The sequence below is a fragment of the Prionailurus viverrinus genome, chromosome C1, assembly GCF_022837055.1.
Source record: "Prionailurus viverrinus isolate Anna chromosome C1, UM_Priviv_1.0, whole genome shotgun sequence".
In the NCBI taxonomy this organism is placed as follows: domain Eukaryota; kingdom Metazoa; phylum Chordata; class Mammalia; order Carnivora; family Felidae; genus Prionailurus; species Prionailurus viverrinus.
In genome coordinates this window covers 183,604,706-183,625,587 of record NC_062568.1, presented here as the reverse complement: position 1 = coordinate 183,625,587, position 20,882 = coordinate 183,604,706, and the positions used below count along the sequence as shown (strand labels likewise).

General features: G+C 47.8%; 1 protein-coding gene across 1 annotated transcript; it reads right to left on the bottom strand.

The window, feature by feature from the left end:
• Positions 1-9,635: 9,635 nt before the first annotated feature.
• On the bottom strand, positions 9,636-16,354 carry MYCL (MYCL proto-oncogene, bHLH transcription factor). Its single transcript, XM_047873015.1, has 3 exons — positions 16,093-16,354; positions 15,251-15,755; positions 9,636-12,264 (listed from the first exon to the last, which is right to left on the bottom strand). The coding sequence occupies exons 1-3, from the start codon at positions 16,171-16,173 to the stop codon at positions 11,666-11,668; spliced, it is 1,185 nt and encodes a 394-aa protein (XP_047728971.1). The 5' UTR covers positions 16,174-16,354; the 3' UTR covers positions 9,636-11,665.
• Positions 16,355-20,882: the final 4,528 nt, after the last annotated feature.

Genomic DNA, 20,882 nt, shown 5'->3' with positions numbered 1-20,882 from the left:
GCAGCTGCTCTAATGTTTTTATCCCACAAAACAAACCCAGACGCAGAAGGAAGGACAAAATCTTCCATCTCTTTAGCAAAAGGATGCAAACGATGGATTGCAAACAGAGAAAAGCAAGTAAACAACCCACAAAATATGAACAGGAAGAATAAGGAAGGCAGAAAGGATAAAGTAGGAACCCTCAGATGAAAGTGAAGACCAGGGGCACCTGGGTATTCAGTGTCTGACTTCAGCTCAGGTCAGGATCTCACAGTTTATTGGATCGGGCCCCATGTTGGGGCAGTCTGTGCTGACAGCTGGGAGCTGAGCCTGGAGCCTGCTTCGGGTTCTCTGTCTCCCTCACTCTCTGCCCCTCTCCTGCTTTCTCTCTCTCTCTCTCTCAAAAATGAGTAAACATTAAAAAAAAAAAAAAAAAAAAAGCAGAGACCAGAAGACTGAAATTCAAGAACCACAACCTTTAAGAAAGGGCTTCGAAATGATAGAGCTGGGTTCAAATCCCAACTCTGCTACTTACCAGCTGCTGCATGGCCTCACTTTACCTCTTAGCCTCAGTTTTCTTTTGTTTAATGTTTATTTATTTTTTTAAGTTTATTTATTTATTTTTGAGAGACAGAGAGCGCAGGGGAGGGGCAGAAAGAGAGGGAGTCAGAATCCCAAGCAGGCTCCACACTGTCAGCACAGAGCCTGATGTGGGGCTCGAACTCACAGAACTGTGAGATCAGACACTTACCCAACTGAGCCGCCCACGTACCCCTTAATGTTTGTTTATGTATTTATTTTTAGAGAGAGAACAGCATCAGCAGGGGAGGGCTGGGGGGTGGGGTGGGGAACAGAGAGAGAGAATCCCAAAGCAGGTTTTGCACTGTCAGCACAGAGCCTGACACAAGGCTCAGACTCACGAATCGTGAGATCATGACCCGGGCCAAAATCCAAGAGTCAGATGCTTAACCAACTGAGCCACCCAGACGCCCCTTAGCCTCAGTCTTCTTATCATTAACTACCTCTCAGGATTGTCATAAGGATAAAATGAAGTTATATCCAAAATGTGTCTGCCACAATACTCTAACACATAACAACCACCATTTGCTGAACACTTGGTGTTACTTTAATGGTAACACCCCATCTGCCTCACTAAAGAGGTAAGAGCAGAAGCCTAAGGGCAGAGAAATTTTCAGTACTGTGTAAAAATACCTAAATATGTATTTTGCTAACCCCTTGTTAGCCAATTTAAGGGTTAACTTTTTTTTCCCTGAGATTACTTGGCTCCACGTAGCTCTCAGGTCATATCACCAGGATCCCTTGGGCCAGAGGAATTACCCTTGGAAATTTAGATTATATGATAGGCCTGCCTGGAATAACTGCCAATACATTTCTCAATCACTTGGATCACTGCTGGCATAATGGGCACTCTTGCAGGCCCAGCCTGAACCCTGTAGCCACATATATTGTTTGGAAAACATCAGAATCCAGGGTCCCCTATACCTCCTTTTCTCAGTCCAGTCTGCTTTGATCAAAAGCCTGTTCTCTCCAATTTGTGGTACCTGCCTGGGGCTGGTTTTAAAATCGAGATGTGTGGCCATATATTGGCAGACACTCTCACATGATGGTTGTTAACTGTAGAGCCTTTGCCTGGAGACTTTCAGAGGGTACGGTTACCATGACAACCCCTAGAAAGACGGCAGGCAGGAGAAACGATGCAAATAAAGCAAAAGAGAGGCTAATTTCATGATGACAATCTGACCATGACAGAGTGCTCACTCACAGATGGGAAAGCACTGTCCAAGTCATGACCAGGTGACTGTTATGAGAGAGAGAAAAAAGAGAGGAGTGGAATTTACCACTGAGAGACCCAAAGAGGGAGAGGCTGGTTACCAAGGCAACTGGGGAGAAAGGAATGAAAAAATGAGGCTTCACCACAGCAGCAGAAAATTGCTTCTAGCCAAGCAACACGGGACTGTTGCTATAGAAACAAAGAGAACAGGGATCCTATAGACCATGGGGAGAATTATCACTGAAGTGGTGAGCAGGAAAGACTCCTAAATCAGAATGGAGCCCATGATTCAAAACAAATCAGGAGAAGTGAAAAAAAAACATACCATTTCTATTTATTTTTATTCTACCAGTCTTACCCAAAGAGAATAGGAACATATTCTGTAAGTATCTTTAGGCTATTCCATTTGTACCTCTATTTGTCTCCCTAATGATCTTCTGAACTCTAAATTATATTAAGAATAGTTCCTTCAAGATAGCTGTAACGTGAAATCCTAATTGGAGAGTTTAAGTTCAAGGGAAAATTAGGAAATTGAAGTCTATGACCAAGAGTTAATAAGAATTTCTAAAAACAAACAACAACAACAAAAACAACAACAAAAAGAATAGAAAATCCTCTAATGGGAAGCTTTGCACAAAAGGTACAAAAGAGAGTCAAGAAAGCTATTTGTAGTCATGCCCAGGTATTAGCCCTGACCCCCTCTTTGCCTTCTGTGATGCCAGATGGGAAGTAGTTCAATCTATTCTGAAAGATAACCCAAGAGGTAAGAGGGTCTTTCATTTAAGGTCTCTGTGTATATCTAGAGGTAGAGGAGGCAGAAGCCCATTTCCAACATACTCCACTGCTTACAGATTATTGGGGGTAAAGAATTTCTGCTGGAAAAGGCAAAATTTCTGGGATAGGTTCAGTCCAGAAAAGCACAACTAAAATTTAAGAATAGGGATGCTCAAATTACTTGGAAGATAATAATTCTTTGCTTCCCCTTCTGAAAGTCCACAACCAGTCACCTAATTATTATCCTTAGTGTGTGTGTGTTGTAGGACCAATGTATAGTCAGGCTGGGCAACCTATGCACCTGCCTCACCTTCTTCAGGAAATTGAGAGCATGGGGTGGGATAGGCATAGGAACATGGCAAAAAAGGAGAAAGGGAGTAATGCAGAGAGGTAGAGGCGATATTGGAGTGATGACCCAATAGTGTTCATTATATTATTTCCTGCCCTTTGTATATTTTAAATAATTTATTTGAAAAAACATTTTTAGAGGGGCTCCTGGGTGGCTCAGTCAGTTAAGCGTCTGACTCTTGACTTCGGCTCAGGGTATGATCTCCTGGTTCATGAGTTCAAGCCCTGCATCAAGTTCCATGCTGACAATGTGAAGCCTGCTTGGGATTCTGTCTCTTCCTCTCTCTCTCTGCCTCTACCTTGTTCACTCTCTCTCTCTCAAAATAAATGAAAATAAACTTAAAAAAATACCTTCTTAAAAACATTTTTCTTAAAAAATGTCATGTTTATTTATTTTTGAGAGAGACAAAGAGACAGAGAGACAGAGACAGAGTACAAGTGGGGGAGGGGCAGAGAGAGATTGAGACACAGAATCCAAAGCAAGCTCCAGGCTCTGAACTGTCAGCACAGAGCCCGTCTCGGGGCTTGAACTCACAAACCGCGAGATCATGACCTGAGCCAAAGTTAGCGCTTAACTGACTGAACCACTCAGGAGCCCCTTAAAAACATTTTTTTTTTTAGAAAAAAGAAGAAGCATAGAGAGATGGTTAAAGGTGAAGCCATTCAAAGTGATGCATCCAGAAAGTTCAAATGTTCAACATGGAAAGCTAGGGATGTTGTGATAGGACAGAAGGAGGAACATGCCATGGGAGGACTGAAGCATCCGTTTCCAAGGTAAGAGAAGAAAGTCGAGTTGAAGACAAACACTAGCTTTTTATTCAACCCAAGGAGCCCTAGCAGCCTGACCCCCATACTAATTAGGTATCCCAAATAAAAAATATTTCCTGTAGGATTATTTCACAATAAATTTGGTGCCTGTTTTAGGTTCCTAGGGCTGCCATAACAAATTGCCACAAACCGTGTGGCTTAAACCAACAGAAATTTATTCTCTAGCAGTTATGGACCCCAAAAGCCCAAAATCAAGGGGTTAGCAGGGCCATGCTCCCAAGCTTCCCTCTAGGGAAGAATCCCTCTTTGCCTCTTGTAGGTTCTAGCGGTTGCTGCATTTCTTGGTTTGTGGCAGTGTGACTCCAATCTTGCCTCTGTCTCCCTATGGCCATCTTCTCTGTGTGTGTCTCTTCCAAAAATTTCCCTCCCTAGGACCCCAGTCATTGGATTAGAGCCCACCTTAATCCAGTATGACATCATCTTAACTTGATGACATCTGCAAATACCCTATTTCAGGTCACATTCATAGGTTCTGGATAGACATGTATTTGGTGAGGGACAAAACACAACCCAGTACAGTACCTGAGTAATCACAATATTTTCCATTGGTTGCTCTTTCCATTAGCAATTGGCGGATTCAAATTTGGGAGGCCAGAATGGCTCACAACAATTAAGGTTCCCCTCACAAGAGAGTAGAGCTCACCATGTCATATAGTTTATGTTCCAGCTAAGGTTGAGTTATTGGGCTTTCTCCAGAGCATACCAGAATGTTCTCAAAGGGGGCTCACTTCCAGTCTTCTCAGCTCCCTAAGAGGGCCTGCACACCCACAGCAGATCCCTGAAGGCTGCAAAATCAGAGTGGGGGAAGTGCAAAAAGGAAGAAGATACAGAGCCATAAGAGCTCCTTGCCAATCCTAATCTCATGGCTCTTTCAAGGCCTATGTCTCTGGCCCCCTCTCTTTCTCAAGGCTTGGCATGTTGGGCCCTCATCATCTTTATATTCTGATGAGTCTCAAACCTGTACCTTCATTTCAAACCCCTTCCTAAAGCTTTAGTATCACATCCTCAACTTCCTGTTGGGTGCTCTATTTTGTATGACCCCCATCACCTCAAATCTCAAACCACAATCAGTTTCTTTCCCTGACTTCCCTATTTCAAAGAATCACAGAGAATGTTTGCTATTGAAAGGAACCTCTTAGAAATCCAGTGCAACCCCTCTTGTTTTGTAAGAATGAGACCACCCAACCAGCACATCAGACCAGATTGTTCTCCATTCCCCAGATTCCATACAGCCTTCCCACAATCCCCTCTTCCCCAACACTAGTCCCTCGGCCTAGAACACCTTCCTCTTCGTCACTTAGCCAAATGCTTCTGGGACTTCTGGTTCCAGTTATAGTCACCGTATCTCCAACAAGAACTTTCTTGATGACTCCCAAGTGCTCTCTTCCCCTTCTGAGACTTGTAGCCCTTGACTGAGCCACACGCTGCCTTCTTTTGTGACGGTGTTTGCACGCTCATAAACTTCCACAAGGAACCATAGCTTCATATATCATTGCTCTCACTATTATATACATTTCAGAGAAGAAGGAAACTTCTAGGACTCGGGGATATTAAGTGATTTGCCCAACATCACACAGGTACTAGGGATCCAAATCCCTATTTTTTTTTTTTTAATTTTTTTTTCAACGTTTATTTATTTTTGGGACAGAGAGAGACAGAGCATGAACGGGGGAGGGGCAGAGAGAGAGGGAGACACAGAATCGGAAACAGGCTCCAGGCTCTGAGCCATCAGCCCAGAGGCCGACGCGGGGCTCGAACTCACGGACCGCGAGATCGTGACCTGGCTGAAGTCGGACGCTTAACCAACTGCGCCACCCAGGCGCCCCGTATTTTTTTTTTTTTTTAATCTCCATAGGATCTGGCTCCAACTCTTTATTCCAATATTCTTCTAAGTGTGACCTCAGGATTCCGCCTTCCTGCTTGTTTGTCAGCAGTGTAGATTCCCAGCTCTGACCTACTGCATCAGGTGGGGTGGGTAGATTCTTAACACATACTCAAGTTTGAGAGTCACTGCCTGAACCAAATAGGCATTTTGAGGGTTTAACTGGCTAAATGGAGTCCATTGACTCCTGCTCAGTTTGAAGACACCACAGTCAGTGCCCAGGAGGACAAATGGAGGGCCCATATGTGCAACAGCATCGCAGGCTCACAGCTCCTGCCTGCTGTGGGTCATGGGATGCTACGGACCAGACAGAAGCTCAGGTCTGTGCCTGCCTTTTCTCCTCTGCCTAGCTCAGTCTCCCCAAACCCTCGCTACTCTTTCCCTGATGACTTATTGCCTCTTGAGGCATCAATATGTGCACTCCAGATTACTTTAAGTACTCCTTGTGGGAAGGCTCTTTATTTTGCCACTCTCTTCTGTCACTTTTTAAATATGACTAATCTGTATTCTAGGTGTGCCTTGCTAAATGGTTTGAATAGCGCTAATCATTTACTGAGCACTTACTATTGCTCACCACAACTCAATGAAGTGGGTGCTATTATTTATACCTGTTTTACAGAGGAGGAAACTGGGGCTGGGAGAAGGTAGTAATTTGCCCAAGGTGGTAGCAAAGGTGTAGCTGGAAAATGCAGGGCCAGACTTGGAACTAAGATCTGTTGGGTGAGGGAGACCACTCAACCATACTGTTTCCCACAAGTTGAAAGGCAATCCAACACTTCCTAGGCACCTCCTAGGCCCCTGGCACAGAGTGTAATTATTTAATAACTCACCTGATTAGAGACTTTAAGAACATATTTACATTTCCTGGTCCGAAGAATGGGTAATGTTAAGACAGTTGATCTCTTTGGCAACAGTTCCAAATAAGACATTAACAAGGGCTGCCCACTGGGCTTAAAGTAGAAATGCTCACACCCCAACGGAACTTTAGCTGACACATTTAGACACCTCTCGTTCACCCCTGCCCAGTCACCCACTCATTAATCATCTGCCAACGGGTTATCTTCTCCTTAGAAAAGAACCTCTTTCTCAGTCCCTCTTATCACCTTCTAGATCAACAAAGCCATCCCCATCCTCCCCTTCTCCTTCTAAAGTGAATATTCTGGAATATCCTAACCCTGGGAGTCCTTTAGACAAATTCAGCACATCTAAGATAATTCAACCTGTCTCATTCCGCCCCCCCCCCCCCAAATTCTCCCTGCCAACAGAGGCAAGAATTAGCACACGCTTTAGCTTTTTATTGTCTAACACAGAAGACGGCCTTTCTTTTCTATACTAAGTGTGGCTTCTCAGCTGCCCCTTATTGTCTATGTGCAGAGTCCCTGAGGTATACTATTCCCAGTCAAACCTAATTTGTAGAAATTGTCCTCCAAAATCCAGGAATAAACTCCCAGCTATTTTCAGACAAAGATAGAGGTAGGAGTCTGTAGAAATGAGCTAGGAAGGAGCTTAAAATACTTCACATTCCAGAAACACCCTCCCTTCCCCCCAGGAGATGGCTTTATTCCCTCTCCTTTCTCAGCAGAGTTACACTCAAAAGAGCTGAAGTTTGGAGTCAGGCAGCTGGCACTAGCTGTGTGGGCTTAGACAAAGGATTTCAATGTCTCGAGTCTTCAGTTTGTTCATCTGTGAAATGGAACTGACGCCACCCTGTTCTCCAGGTTGTTGCGAGAATTAAGATACTTAAAACAACTAACACTGGGGGTCCCTGCTGTTTTACAGAGGGCCCATGATTTCTTTTGAGGCCTAGGAAAGGGAGAGGAATCCTACAAATTAGTCTTTTGACAAATGGCATCAAAAAAGAAGGATGAATATACTGGGAGCAGAGTGACAAGAACTGAAAGAGGGAACTGAAGTTTTAAGAAAACAGTCCCAAGAACGCAAGTCTATGTTTATCAAACAGCTACTTACAAACTAGGTTCCCTGGCTTAGAGACAGTGGGGGGTTGAGTGGAAAGTTTACCTGACAAGAGACTGGGTTTGGGACTCTGGTTTTGTTATGTGACCTTGAGCAAGAAACTGCCCTAGGCTCCAGTACTATGTGGCAGAGGTTGCATACTTGTGATGAGGGTCACTTTGTAAACGTGAGGAATTTATAGGAAGTTTTTGACTCTACTCAGGCTCCGTAAGAGAGAGGGAGAGCAACCAGGTCTCAGCTGTAAAGGATTAGCCGAGGCAAAGTGGCCTTCTTCCACCATGATGTGCTCGGCCTTTCTGAACAGCAACTGTTTGCTTTCACAGTCCCAGAAGGGGCCTCGTTGGGGCAAGATTAACCCACCCAGCCCACAAATGTGGCACAGTGACTGGTCATGGAACATTTGCTCCACTCCATCCCAATAAATGGCAGGCGCAATGGCCCCACAGAGAGACAATTCCAACAAGCAGTTAAGTGATGAAATTCCATGTTTCCCTCCTGCACACACCCCATGCTAACAAAACCAGCTGTCATTATTATGTAGTGGTTGAGACCTCTGGCTGTGGAGATAGGCAAAAGCGAGTTTAGATCCCAACTCATTGACTTACTAGCCAAGTAACTGAGTAACTTTGGGCAGGTTTTACTTTTACAGAGGTTGTTTTTTTTTTTTTTTTTTTAATGTTTATTTTTGACAGAGAGAGAGACAGAACATGAGGGGTGGGGGGCAGGGGCAGAGAGAGAGGGAGACACAGAATCCAAAGCAGGCTCCAGGCTCTGGATGCGGGGCTCGAACTCACAGACTGCGAAATCATGACCTGAGCTGAAGCTGGATGCTCAACCGACGGAGCCCCCTAGGCGCCCGAGTTTTATTTTGCTTTTAGAACCTCAGGTTCCAAGGTGCCTGCGGGGCTTGGTTGGTTGAATGTCCGACTTTGGCTCAGGTCATGGTCTCATGGTTCATGAGTTTGAGCCCCGCATCAGGCTCGCTGCTGTCAGTACAGAGCCTGCTTTGGGTCCTCTGTCCCCACCCCTCCCTCGTTTATGCTCTCGCTCTCAAAAATGAATAAATATTTATTACGGAAAAAAAAAAAAAAGAACCTCAGTTTCGTCTTCTGTAACCCTGTCACACAGTTGGTCGTGGTGTCACATGAAGGAGGGGGCAGAGTGCTTTGACATAGGCAGTGTTCTATCAGGAACAGCTGTTATTCAATTCTCCCCTCCTGCGTGTAGGGCAAGTTTAGGAAGACTATGGGAGGGAAGAGGAGCCTTCATTTGCTTTCATTAATTGAGGGAGAAAGAAAAAAAAATCGTATTACATCACAAAATCTTAGCGAATTTTTAAGATATCCTGCATGGTCATCATACCACCAAGGTAAGAACCCGGTACCACCCAAAAGAAAATAAGGCTTCACACTTTAAGAAAGGGGTTTAGGGGCGCCTGGGTGGCTCAGTCGGTTAAGCGGCCAACTTCGGCTCAGGTCGTGATCTCGCGGTCCGTGAGTTCGAGCCCCGCGTCGGGCTCTGTGCTGACAGCTCAGAGCCTGGGGCCTGTTTCAGATTCTGTGTCTCCCTCTCTCTCTGCCCTTCCCCCGTTCGCGCTCTGTCTCTCTCTGCCTTTCAAAAATGAATAAATGATAAAAAAACATGAAAAAGAAAAAAAAGAAAGAAAGGGGCTTAAAATCTACTACTTCATGAATACCCGTCACCCCCCTGGGCAGGAGCATTTATCCCCATTTTACAGATAAGGAAACTAGGGCTCAGAAAGGTAAAGCTGAAAGGCACAGAGCAAGTGGTGGCGCTGGGATTTCAAACCTTCTGAAGCTCAAATTCAACCCTCTTTGCAATTCACGAGAGAATGCCACGTTCACGGACTACACCACGGACCAAACCTACATTGTTTAGACATGTCTGAAATGGCATTTCAGGAACCCGAAGTGGAATGACCTGGTTAGCAACATGGTTAGAGAAATGCAACCCTCTGGATCGCTGGTGGTTACCCCGAAACTGTTTTCCTTGGCTCAGGGGGACTTGGTTGGCATAAGGTGCCCCCACTCTGACATGTTTGAGAAATCTTTTATTAGCAGAGGTCTCAGAAGGCAACATTTTAAAATCAGGCAATTGATAACCACAACTAAATACAAAATTTCAGGTAAACTTGCCTTTCAAAATAAACCAGACTCTTGCAACAGGAGAATTGCCCAAGAGTTTTTTGTGTTTTTTTTTCTTGTACAAAACAATTAACACCACTTTGCAAAAGGCATACAAAAATACAGTATTAAAAAAAAACAAAACAATAAAACAAACCACTGCTCCCAGCCTAATACCCAACAGCAGCTTATACACAAGCTATTCAGGTGATACATCAGTAACCTACGTCCCACCTGTTCTCCAAAGACAGTTCCAGAAGACAGTTGGCTCCCGAAAACCATACTCCAGAAGGTAGAGAGATTTTTTCCAAATTTCCACTGGGGTTCTCTGAGGCCAGAAAACGACCTCAGAAACAGACCACTGTGCATAATAAGTTTGGAAGTAGCAGCTGGCTTTCCAGAGCCACAGACAGTGCTCTACCCGCCCTCCCTCCCCCTTTCAAAACCACAGCCAGTAGGCACCTGCTGCCCTGGGCAGAGTTCTGGAGGGGTTGATCTTTCTTCCAGGCCAGGCTTTGGGGCTCCTGAGTTGCCCACATGACACCTGTTGGGTTAGAGGTCTTTCCAAACTGGAGGCTGCACCTGGAGTCCACTTGGAGATGGGCTGTTCACCTGGGGCAAAATCCGTCATGGTCAGCGAAGCAGAGCTCCTGGAAGCTCCTTTAGAACCCAGCAGGAAACTAGTCCACCTTCTGGAGCACTGGATGAGTCCCAGCAGCTCTCCCAGCAAGAACTGCAGTAAGGCCCGGACTCTGGGAAACAGATCTGACTCATATCAGGCTGGCAAGGGGCCCAAGGTGGGTACAGGGCCAGCAAGCTCTTTGGGAGTTGCGCTAGGACAGTTTGCAGGGTTCTAGTAGAACTTCAGACTTACCAGTCAGAGACTGAGGAGAGGGAAGTAGGAAAGAGGAAGTGGTATAGTTCTCCCTCTGGATGTGCCTGACATCTGCCTTGAGAAAAGATTCCAAGACGGAAAACACCTGGGCAGATCACAAGTTCACAGCCAGGACTCCAAGCCTTCCTCAGGCCGCAGGCTAGGACCCATTTCCCAGTGTCTCAGGGAAATATTTCTGACCTGTGGGAAAGGGGTGCTGGAGAGCCCATTGCATAACAAAGGCAGAAGAAAACAAAAAAGTCCCTTGTGAGGACAGAATGGTTTCTCCCTCAGAGGAAAGGGCCCAGAGGGCTTTGAGACAAAGAATCTAGAGGCCAAGCTCTTTAAATGTTCTCAAGGTCGCAGCATTTAGAGTGGGAGGAGGGGTGTCAGCTAACATCACAATATATATATGTATATATGTGTGTGTATATATATATATATATATACATACACATATATATATATGTATATACACATATATATTAAAGGTTTCCAACTCCTCAGCTACTGTAAAGTGTCTGACAGTGAGGTAATGGTCCATGTTGATCAAGTCTGTGAGCTTGTCTTCACCCAAGACAGCTCGTGTGTCTCCTGGAAAAAAGAGCCTCAGGGAGAGCGTCCGGGCCCAGCTGTCCTAGCATCACCCCAGAGACACCAGTGGGAGCATCCTTTCCCAGCCTAAAGCTCATCCGGAGTGTGAGATTTCATGCAGGCTGGAACCCACCCCCCTCAACGTCCACCACCTGTTGCATAGCATCTGTCAGGCTTTTCTTCTGAGCTAGTGAGCTAGGCACCCCAGGCTCCTCAGTCAGCTGCCTGCCTGAGAAGCCAAAGGCGCCAGAGAGCACCCAGTGCTCCCCTGAGTCAGGGAAGCGGGAGAGCTGGGTTCCCAGGTTTCCAAGAATGCAAGCCCTTAAGAGTGTGTGCACCGGCTGCTCTGCATTCTGGAATCTACCGTTCAGACTGTCCCACCGTAACCAAAATGTGCAAATTACTAAGGGGGAGAGGGCAGGTTAAAAAATAAACTCGGGTCTTTGTAAGACAGAGCAGTCAGGCTTTTTGGTCACTTAGTAGCCACTGAGGTACGCAATTCTCTTCTGCAGTTGCTGCTGCCGACATCGGAGCTGCCTTTTCTCCGTGGCCATCCTCTTCTCGGCCCCCACCAGGGCTTGTAAGTATTCCAAGGCCTTACTCAGGATCACCACTTTGGGGGCCTTGGAGCAGCTGGCCAGGGTGGGTACCTGGTCCCTCAGGGCCAAGAACCTAGAACGGAGGTCATTCCGTCGTTTGCGCTCCAGGAAGTTGTGATTCTTCCTCTTGGTCACGTCCTCGGTGTCAGAACTGACAGGTTTGGGGTGGCAGGACTGGGGAGCCTCGCTTTCTACAGGTGGGGGACTCACAATCTCTTCATCTACCTCCTCTTCCTTTTCTTCTGGGGCATCTTTCTCCAGAGCCTCTTCTTGGGGACCTCTCTCGGGAGCCCCTCCTTGGGAACAGCTTTCTGGAGGAAAACGGGCGGCATAGTTGTGCTGCTGCTGATGGATGGAGATGTGGAAGTGTTTCATGCAGGGGTCCAACGGGTCTGCCCGCACCGTGATGGTGACTGGCTTCCGTACGCCCAGGGACTGTCTCTTCTCCACTGTCACAACATCGATTTCTTCACCCTCTGTCCAAGAAGAGAGATCCAGAGAAGAAACACATCCCATGAGAAACCCACACACACACACACACACACACACACACACACACACACACAGACCCTATGCTGAGGCTCGGGAAAAGAGGGGACATTTCCCCCATTTAGATATAAACAAATTGAAATGGGGAGAAAGACAACTGATTCATTTGTAGTGGAGTAAGGGCAGCATGAAGGAAAGGAGGGGAAATAAGCAAGAAGGAAAATATTCTCCAATTTCCTTTTGCACAGCAAGGCTTAGATAAGAACAAAAGGCAGACCCAAGCCAACAGCCCCCAGTCTGCACAGGCGCTCCCCTCCCCCACCGAGGGGATGGAGAGAAAGAGCTATCGGCCTGGGACAAAGTTTAGCTATAAAGATCTTCCCCAGTCGGGCTCTTTCATGCCCCATCAGAATTGTAAATGAGGGGTCTGTGGGCCGAGCTGCCCTTTGTTCCTGCCCAGCACAGTCTGCACTTGGGGAATTGTTACTTTTCACAAGTTATAAATCCTATTATTCCCCCACCTCTCTATTCTGCCATCCCTTTCAGCTGAAGATTTGGAGAAGGGAGGGCTACATATAACCCATCCCTCCTCACCCACAGAGGGGAGGGAAAGGGTTTCTCTCAGGAGCATTTTGCTCCTGGTTTCAATGGGTTTCTAGTCATCCATCATTTATAGGTCGCCTGCCCCACCCCCTTCCCTGGACCAGAAGAGGGTTGGATTTGTAATAGCAGGTCGGAAAAAGCTGCAGGAACTTCACAAAGGTACAAGTGACCATTTCCAAGCGACCTGTGCCGGGGGCAGGGAACTGAGCAGCAACAGAATGTCCCAGTACAAGGGCCAAAACACCAAGAGACCTGGAGATGCCTGGACATGCCCCCGTCATTCCCTGGCTCAAAGGTCTCTTAGGCTACCCAACCAGGAGAGTGCAATTAGGGGAAAGTCTTCCTGCCTCACGTTTTGCAGCCCCCACACAGAAGGCCACCTTCATGCATTTCAGCCTGACAACAGAAGAGCTCAGTTCTCTCGGCCTCTTTTGCATATCAGGATCCTTGAGCCCCTTTGTCAGGAAGGCTTCCATTGTGTGGACAATCGCATTATTTCTCCATTAATAAAACCTGACCATTCAGCCCTCCTGGCCGCAAGGCCTGTGATTGGCTGGATAAGCTGTGTTTGGAATGCTGTTTTACCCAGCCCCTAACCCCTATTGGCTGAGCATTGCCGTCAGTCACTCTCCCCACCGCTCCCCCCTCATTGTTTGCAATCTGTTGCATTTTGTTCTGGGCCATGTGGCCTGTGAGTGAACCAGTGGCTTGCAAACAGGTTCAGGTTAAAGGGCAAGTCAGAAAAGGATTCAGGAAGCTTTCCCACATCCCAAACTTTTAATATTTCAGTGTTAAACCTCATAGCTGGTAAGGTTCTTCTTAAGGAAGAAATAATGTAGGGCACCATTCTTTCCAGAGATGGTCTAACTCTACCCAGACAAGAAAATGCCCTCCGCTGGACAATCAAGTCCAACCCTCTTATGTGCAGAGGGAGAAACTGAGATCCAGACCAGCCAAGTCCACACATCACCTCTGTAATGTTCTGAATCTCAAACTAAGATCTCCAAAGTCCCCAAACAATGCTCTTTCCACTCTACCACTCCATCAGCTTTTGTAGAGATATATCTTTATTGGTTTCTTGATCTCAAACTCCCATTCCAGCCATCAAACAAACACAAGCTCTTGGTGTTGAAAGCAAGCAGGTTAAAAATGACCTTAACACAGTGGACCAAAAAAAAAAAAAAAAAAAGAAAATTGACTTTTAATTTCTTGTTATCCTTACCCCCCCCCCCCCCCCGCGCAAGTATATACCCACTTCCCACTTCCCTCTCAAAAGGTCATGTAAAAGTTATTCTTAAAAGCTATGGCAAATTTTCTAGATCCTGATTTACCTGACGTTAGTCAGTTGGCACCCTATAAAAGCACCCTCTCCAGTCTTTCTCCTGGGCAGAGGTCTAAAAGGCGAGGCTAAGAACAGGATGCTGAAGTCTGCACTTAGTGAGGTTTAAATTTGCATCCAAGGATGGGGGAGGAGGCTGGAGCTCCATATCTGTGACCCCAGCACCTAGTCAGAGCTTGGCACCACTCAGCGGCCAGGGAACATTTGTTGAATGCAAGGAAGTAGCTACAGAGAGCCCACAGGTAAAATTAGGAGGGAGCTAGAGGAACACCTTTCCAACTCAGGCCAAAGCAACAAAGCAAAGTGTAGCCCCTCTAGGATATGCTACCATGAAGACCCTCGAAACATCAAGGAAGCAGTGCCTGGATGCAATGGAGGATTGGGCAAAAGATGGGGCTCACTTCTAGTGACTTCCTATTTCCAAGCCTCGGTTTTTCCATCTGTTAATGGGGAGCATTCATCGCTCTGCTACCTATCTGTGGGTGATTGTGTGGTGTACAAATGGTAAGGGGTGGGAGGTGCAATGGGAGGGCATTATTGCCCTTTTAAAGTAAAGCAGACAGGAGACTAGATTTTTTAAAGGGTGAAGGCTTTGGCTTTGCACAAAAGGCTCCTCAGTTTCCTCTCCCTAAGGGAGTGTGAGTTTCCCAGGGAAAGTGGCAGCAACAAAAAACTTCAAGCCTGGAGTAACCCTTAAGAGACCCTTCTAGCCTCCGGAGGAAAGAAATCCCCTACAGTCCAATTCTAGTATTGTCCTCCCTAAGCGCTAAGCCTCACCCTGTCTCCCTTGTCCCCTGGGGCTCCAATCATCATCGAAAGGACGCTGGCTCCCACGCCACTTCTTCAAACTGTTTACTAACACACCCACGTGCCAGACAGACACTGCTGAGGGCTACACCGGCGGCTTCAGCCACAGAAAGGGGGAGGTGGCCGCGGGGCTTGCGAAGACCCAATGCCTGACCTCAGACAGCGACAGAGTATTGGCCACCCTTGGGGTGCCCCCCTCTTAGATGGCCCGGGGCGGTCCTTACCCGAGTCGCTTGGGCTCTCGGACCCCGAGCAGGCCTGGGTCTTGGGCTCGCCCAGCGGACAGGGGGCAGCGGGAGCCGGGTTGCCGGCCTCGAGGCTGGGAGCGCAGTCTGGGGCGGCGGGCGCCTTGGGCGGGTTCCCCCGGGGTGCGCCGGCGGCGAGCCGGTCGCTCACCGCTCTCTCTAGCCGTTCCCGGGCGGAGAAGCCGCTCCACATGCAGTCACGGCGGATGATGGAGGCGTAGTTCCTGCCCCAAGCTTTCGAATGGCCCCGGGATTCCGCCTCGTCCCCGGCGCCCCCTCCGGGCCACGGCTCCGGGGGACCGATTCCAGGGGCTGAGTCCCCGGCGCCGGGACCCGAGCCCCAAGGCGGCGACGTGGGGGGCGACGGCACCAGCTCGAATTTCTTCCAGATGTCCTCACTGGGCGCCGTGGAGCGGTAGAAATCTTCCCCGCAGTCATAGTCGTAGAAATAGTGCTGGTACGAGTCGAAGTCCATGTCCGCTCCCTGCGGGAGGGAAGGGGACCGGCTGGCTGGGGTGCGGGCCGAGGGAGGCGTCCCCGGGTCCGCCAGCACAGCCGGTTGCCAGGCTCTCGTCCCTCCCCAACCTCCCGGCTGGCAGCCCGCGCCCTTCCCTCGCGTCCCGGGAAGCCCAGCCCCGGGTCGGCGTGCCCAAGGAAGAGGCTCACAGCGCGCGGACTGGGCTGCGGGGAGCGAGTTCAAAGCAAACTTTGCCAGCGCCGCCCGGAGCGCAGCTCCCAGGGCCCGGCCGGGCCGGGCGGGGGCGCGCTGTGCCCAGGAGGCAGCCTGCAGCCCGCCCCCCCTCGGCCGCCTGTAGCCTCACCTCGCTCCGGCCGCCCGCCACCTGGAGCGGACCGGCTCCCCGCCGGCTCGGGGCAGCCCGGCAGCCCGCACACAGGCACATGCGCGCCACCGAGCGCGCGGCCCGCACTCAAGAACGCGCCCCCCGCGCGCGCGCTCCCGCCCTCGCTCGCGCACGGCGGCCCGGACGCTCCCGGGATCCGCGCGGGAGCGCGAGATGCAGGCGCATTGTTTCCGGCTGCCTTATATCTCGTCGCGTTCCCTGAGCTCTGGGACCGGGGGCGGACCCTACGGGACAGGCCCCGCCCCCGACCCGCCCCCGACCCGCAGCCGACAGGTGGGGGCGGTGGAGTCTCCGCCCCACCGCTCTTGGCTGCTCTCTCCCGCTCCAGTCTATTTTCTGGACCCCCCCCCCCCCCCACCACCACCACAAATGAATTGCACGCTGGGGAGTGCAGGGCAAGGAGCGAGCTGACACGGCTTGGCGGTCGACAAGTGGAGGCGTGACTCTCCAGCTAGGCCCGGGCGGTCCGCACCGCGCAAACTAAAGTCTCCCTCCTTGCCCACCCTGGGCTAGGCAGTGGAGCCACTCCCTGCCCCGCCCCTCGAGGCAGCTTCGCGGGTTTAGTTCAGGTGCGTCTGCCCCGCAGTCCCGGGGAGGTTGGGGAGGGGACAGGCACACCTCCACCGCGCCACCTGGCGGCCCTCAGCCCTGAACTGGGGGCTGGTCCCGGGTATCCTCTTCATCACCCGTTGGCAGATTTCTTTACCGCGGTGTTCCAAGCCGGTACCTCAGACAAGCGAGGTAGGAAGATTCCGGACTTTGGGGCGTGAAACTTAACCTTTCTGAGCTTCAGTTCCATCTATAAAATAAAGGGATGGAACAGTTACTTTACAGGGTTGTTGTAAGGATTTCTTTAAGAAGATAGAGTAGAGAGGGCTCCTGGGTGACTCAGTGGGTTAAGCGTCTGACTTGGGATCTCACTGTTCCTGAGTTCAAGCCCTGGGTTGGGCTCTGTGGTGACAGCTCAGAACCTGGAGCCTTCTTCAGATTCTGTGTCTCCCTCTCTCTCTGCACTGTCTCTCTTTCTCTCACAAATAAATAAACATTAAAAAAAAAAAAGATTAATTAGAGAAGGGAACTAGGCCAAGAAAAGAGGCAAGTTAAACAGACTTAGCCCCTAGTGAGTGCACTGGTAGTAAAGAGAATTCCTCCCCCCCTCCCCTGGTCTAGGTCAGAGCTGTCTCCCTTTCCTCACACCACACCCAGAACAGCTCTGTAAGAGCTGCAGTACTAGAGGAAAGAAAATGAGAATTTGGAGTCTGGAAACCTCATTCAAGCCCTTGCTTTGCTATTTGCTAGCTGTAAAGAAAATGAGAATTTGGAGTCTGGAAACCTCATTCAAGCCCTTGCTTTGCTATTTGCTAGCTGTGGGGCCAAGTCATTTGAAGTCTCTGTTTGCTTATCTGTAAAATGGGACCATTGCTTGCAGTTGAATCTCTGGCCAAGACGATGGCCATATAAGCCCTTTGTGTCATCTTCTATGCAGACTACTCTCAGTGGAAGAAGAGAAGCCAAACTGTATGGTCATTCCATTTAGGCCAAATAATTTGGGATAGCAGCCAACACATCTAGAATGTTCTATGTGGCATTCAAGATCTGGTCACTGTCTATAGTCAGCAACCAGATCGCCTGCTGTCTCTTTCCCTCCCACTCCTATGGTCTAAGAACACCAAACTATTGGCATCGAAGCAGAGGGAAGTGAGAAGTGCAAGCAGTTCACTGTGTTTGGAGCATACACAAAGTGTGAGTTGACATATGGGTTGGGAGAAAAGGCAGGGAAGATGACACCCTCAGTTTTGAATATATTGGATCTAAAATGCATGTGGGACACTGTTGACGGCAGCAACTAGTTTGTACTAGCTTTGTTTTTGTTTTTGTTTTTTTAATTTTTTAAAATTTATTTTTGAGACAGAGAGAAACAGAGCATGAGCTGGGGAGGGGCAGAGAGAGAGGGAGACACAGAATCCAGAGCAGGCTCCAGGCTCTGAGCTGTCGGCACAGAGGCTGACGCGGGGCTTGAACTCACAGAGTGTGAGATCATGACCTGAGCTGCAGTCGGACGCTTAACCAACTGAGCCACCCAGGCACCCCAGTTTGTACTAGCTTTGTAACCTTAGTACCTAGAATAACTTCTGGCAGATGTTTGTGGACTTACTGAGTGACTCAGCCAACCATATTTTATTGAGACAGCCTGTGTGCCCTGCTTTGTGCCGAATGAAGGCACAGATCTGAAAGGCTCCAGTTTTGGTTGTAGTCCTAAGGCAGAAGGTTTGGAACCGTCTTTTGGTAACTTGCTCTCTGGTCCACAGATGTCTGAGATGGTTGCTATACCAGTCAGGATTCTTGGTTATAAATGACAGAAACCAACCCTAGATAAATTTCCGCATAAAATAACTGTATTGGAAGGATTTGGGATACAGAATCCACAGAAGGCTTGGAAAATGAGCCTTCTTTATCTAGATGGTTCATTGCAGTAGGTGATACCCACGAGATGACCCCACCTCAAGAACCAGGATAAAGGGGTGCCTGAGTGGCTTAGCGGGTTAAGCATCTGACTCTTGGTTTCGGCTCAGGTCCCAATCTCACGGTTCTGTACTGACAGTGTGGAACCTGCTTCGGATTCTCTCTCTCTCTCTCTCTCTCTCTCTCTCTCTCTCTGCCCCCTCCCAACTCATTCTCTCAAAATAAATAAATAAACTTAAAAAAGGTAAAAGTATAATTTATATATTAAAAAAAACAGAACAAGGATAAAGGAAATGAAGTTGTCTCTGTGAGTTGGGCTGCTCCTTCACTTTGCCCACTTTGTTTAATATATGTCTTCCTTACCAGGCTGTAAACTTAATCAGGGCAGGGACAACTGTCAGTCTTGTTGGCCACTGTAACTCTAGAGCTTAGAACAGAGCCTGGCACATCATGGGTGCTTTGTAAATGTGTTGCCTGTTTGAGTGGATATAAGTCTCTGATGCTACAGAGATGTGCCAACATATCTGATGGAGACAGAATAACTGTCAGGCCTAGTCTAGACTGAATAAAGGTATTAAAGTAGCTGAAGAACGAAGGTTCCAGTTAGGAGTCTGCATTGCCAATGAAGCAGAGAGCAGTAAGAGTTGTCAAAGCAACCATCAGAGTGTCTATCCTAGCGCTGTCTGGACACAAAGATGCTGGTCCAGGAACAAGGGAGATAGAGGCCTCATGGTTTGAAATCACCCAATTCACCCCCCACCTCACTAGTTCTTTGGATTAGCAAGCAACCTGCTGAAAACCACTCTATTTCTTCTGTAGATCCACCCTTAGGGAGATAATGCACTCATCGGCAAACAAGAAAAACGTCTGCTTCAAAGCCCCACTTCCCCTTATAAATTAATGAACTGGCATCTGATAGGAAATATCAGTCTCATGAGCCTGGTTAACGTGTGTCTGCTCCACAGAGATGCTGCTGCTTTTAAGGCTAACAGCTTTGGTTTTCCAGGTGATATCAGCACGCAGGATGGTGATAAATTCTCCAGCATAACAAATGCTACCCTAGGGACACTCAACTTTTCACTTCCTTTCTTTTTCTTTCTTTTTTTTTTCCCTAATGTTTATTTATTTTAAGAGAGAGAGTGAGAGAGGCAGAGAATCCCAAGCAGGCTCCGGGCTGTCAGCACAGAGCCCAATGTGGGGCCCGATCCCAAAAACCCTGAGGTCATGACCTGAGCTGAAACCTAGAGTCAGACACTTAACTGACTGAGCCACCCAGGCACCCCTTCCTTTATTTTTCTTAAAACATTTTAAATCAAAATAATACATACACATGGTTTTTAAAAATCAACAAAGTGTATGACAAGATTAAAAAAAAACAAAAAAAGCAGTCTTCTGCCCTGCCCTCACCACCCCTGATTCTCACTCCCCAAAAGCAACTACTTTTTTAGATTTTTTTTTTGGGGTCCCTAATATTTACTTCCATATTTTGACAAATATAATCTATTTTTCTTGATTTTTTAAAAAGTTTATTTACTTATTTTGAGAGAGAGAGAGAGAGAGAGAGTGAGTGAGCAGGGGAGGAGCAGAGAGAGGATCCCAAGCAGGCTCCGCACTGTCAACACAGAGCCCAACACGGGGCTCAATCCCCAAAATGTGAAATCATGACCTGAGCCAAAACCAAGAGCCAGACACTTAACCGACTGAGCCATCCAGGCACCCCTATTTATCCTGATTTAAAATAGATTCTACAATAGAAGATGATGTAGCTCTTACATTTCCCTTCCCACATACTTAGTCTTCCCTTATTCTCCCAGTAAAATTATAGTTAGATGTTTTTTAATGTTTATTTATTTTTGAGAGAGAGAGACAGAGTGTGAGCAGGTGAGGGGCAGAGAGAGAGGGAGACACAGAATCTGAAGGAGGCTTCAGGCTCGGAGCTGTCAGCACAGAGCCTAATGTGAGGCTTCAACTCACAGACCACGAGGTCATGACCTGAGCCAAAATTGGAGGCTTAACTGACTGAGCCATCCAGGTGCCCCTAGATTTTAAAATATTAGTTACAATATTTTGACTACGTGACTATGGAACACTCTGACTATATTTCTTTTCTTGTATACTTTTTTCAGAGTTAAATTCTTTCATTTTTTATCTTTTGTTTAGATTTATATTTATTTATTCATTATATATATCATATATATATTATATATTATACATATATAATTTAACCCTACACATTCCCACCTGGAGGTACAAAGATCACTTGATATGGTCAAACACATCAGGTA

Bases quoted from the DNA above. Each gene is read 5' to 3' on its own strand.
- MYCL (XM_047873015.1), bottom strand. From the start codon at position 16,173: ATGTGCCTGTGTGCGGGCTGCCGGGCTGCCCCGAGCCGGCGGGGAGCC. The intron at 15,756-16,092 runs GTGAGGCTACAG...TCCCTCCCGCAG, and splicing joins TGGCGGGCGGCCGGAGCGAG to GGAGCGGACATGGACTTCGA. The intron at 12,265-15,250 runs GTAAGGACCGCC...CTTCTTGGACAG, and splicing joins CGAGAGCCCAAGCGACTCGG to AGGGTGAAGAAATCGATGTT.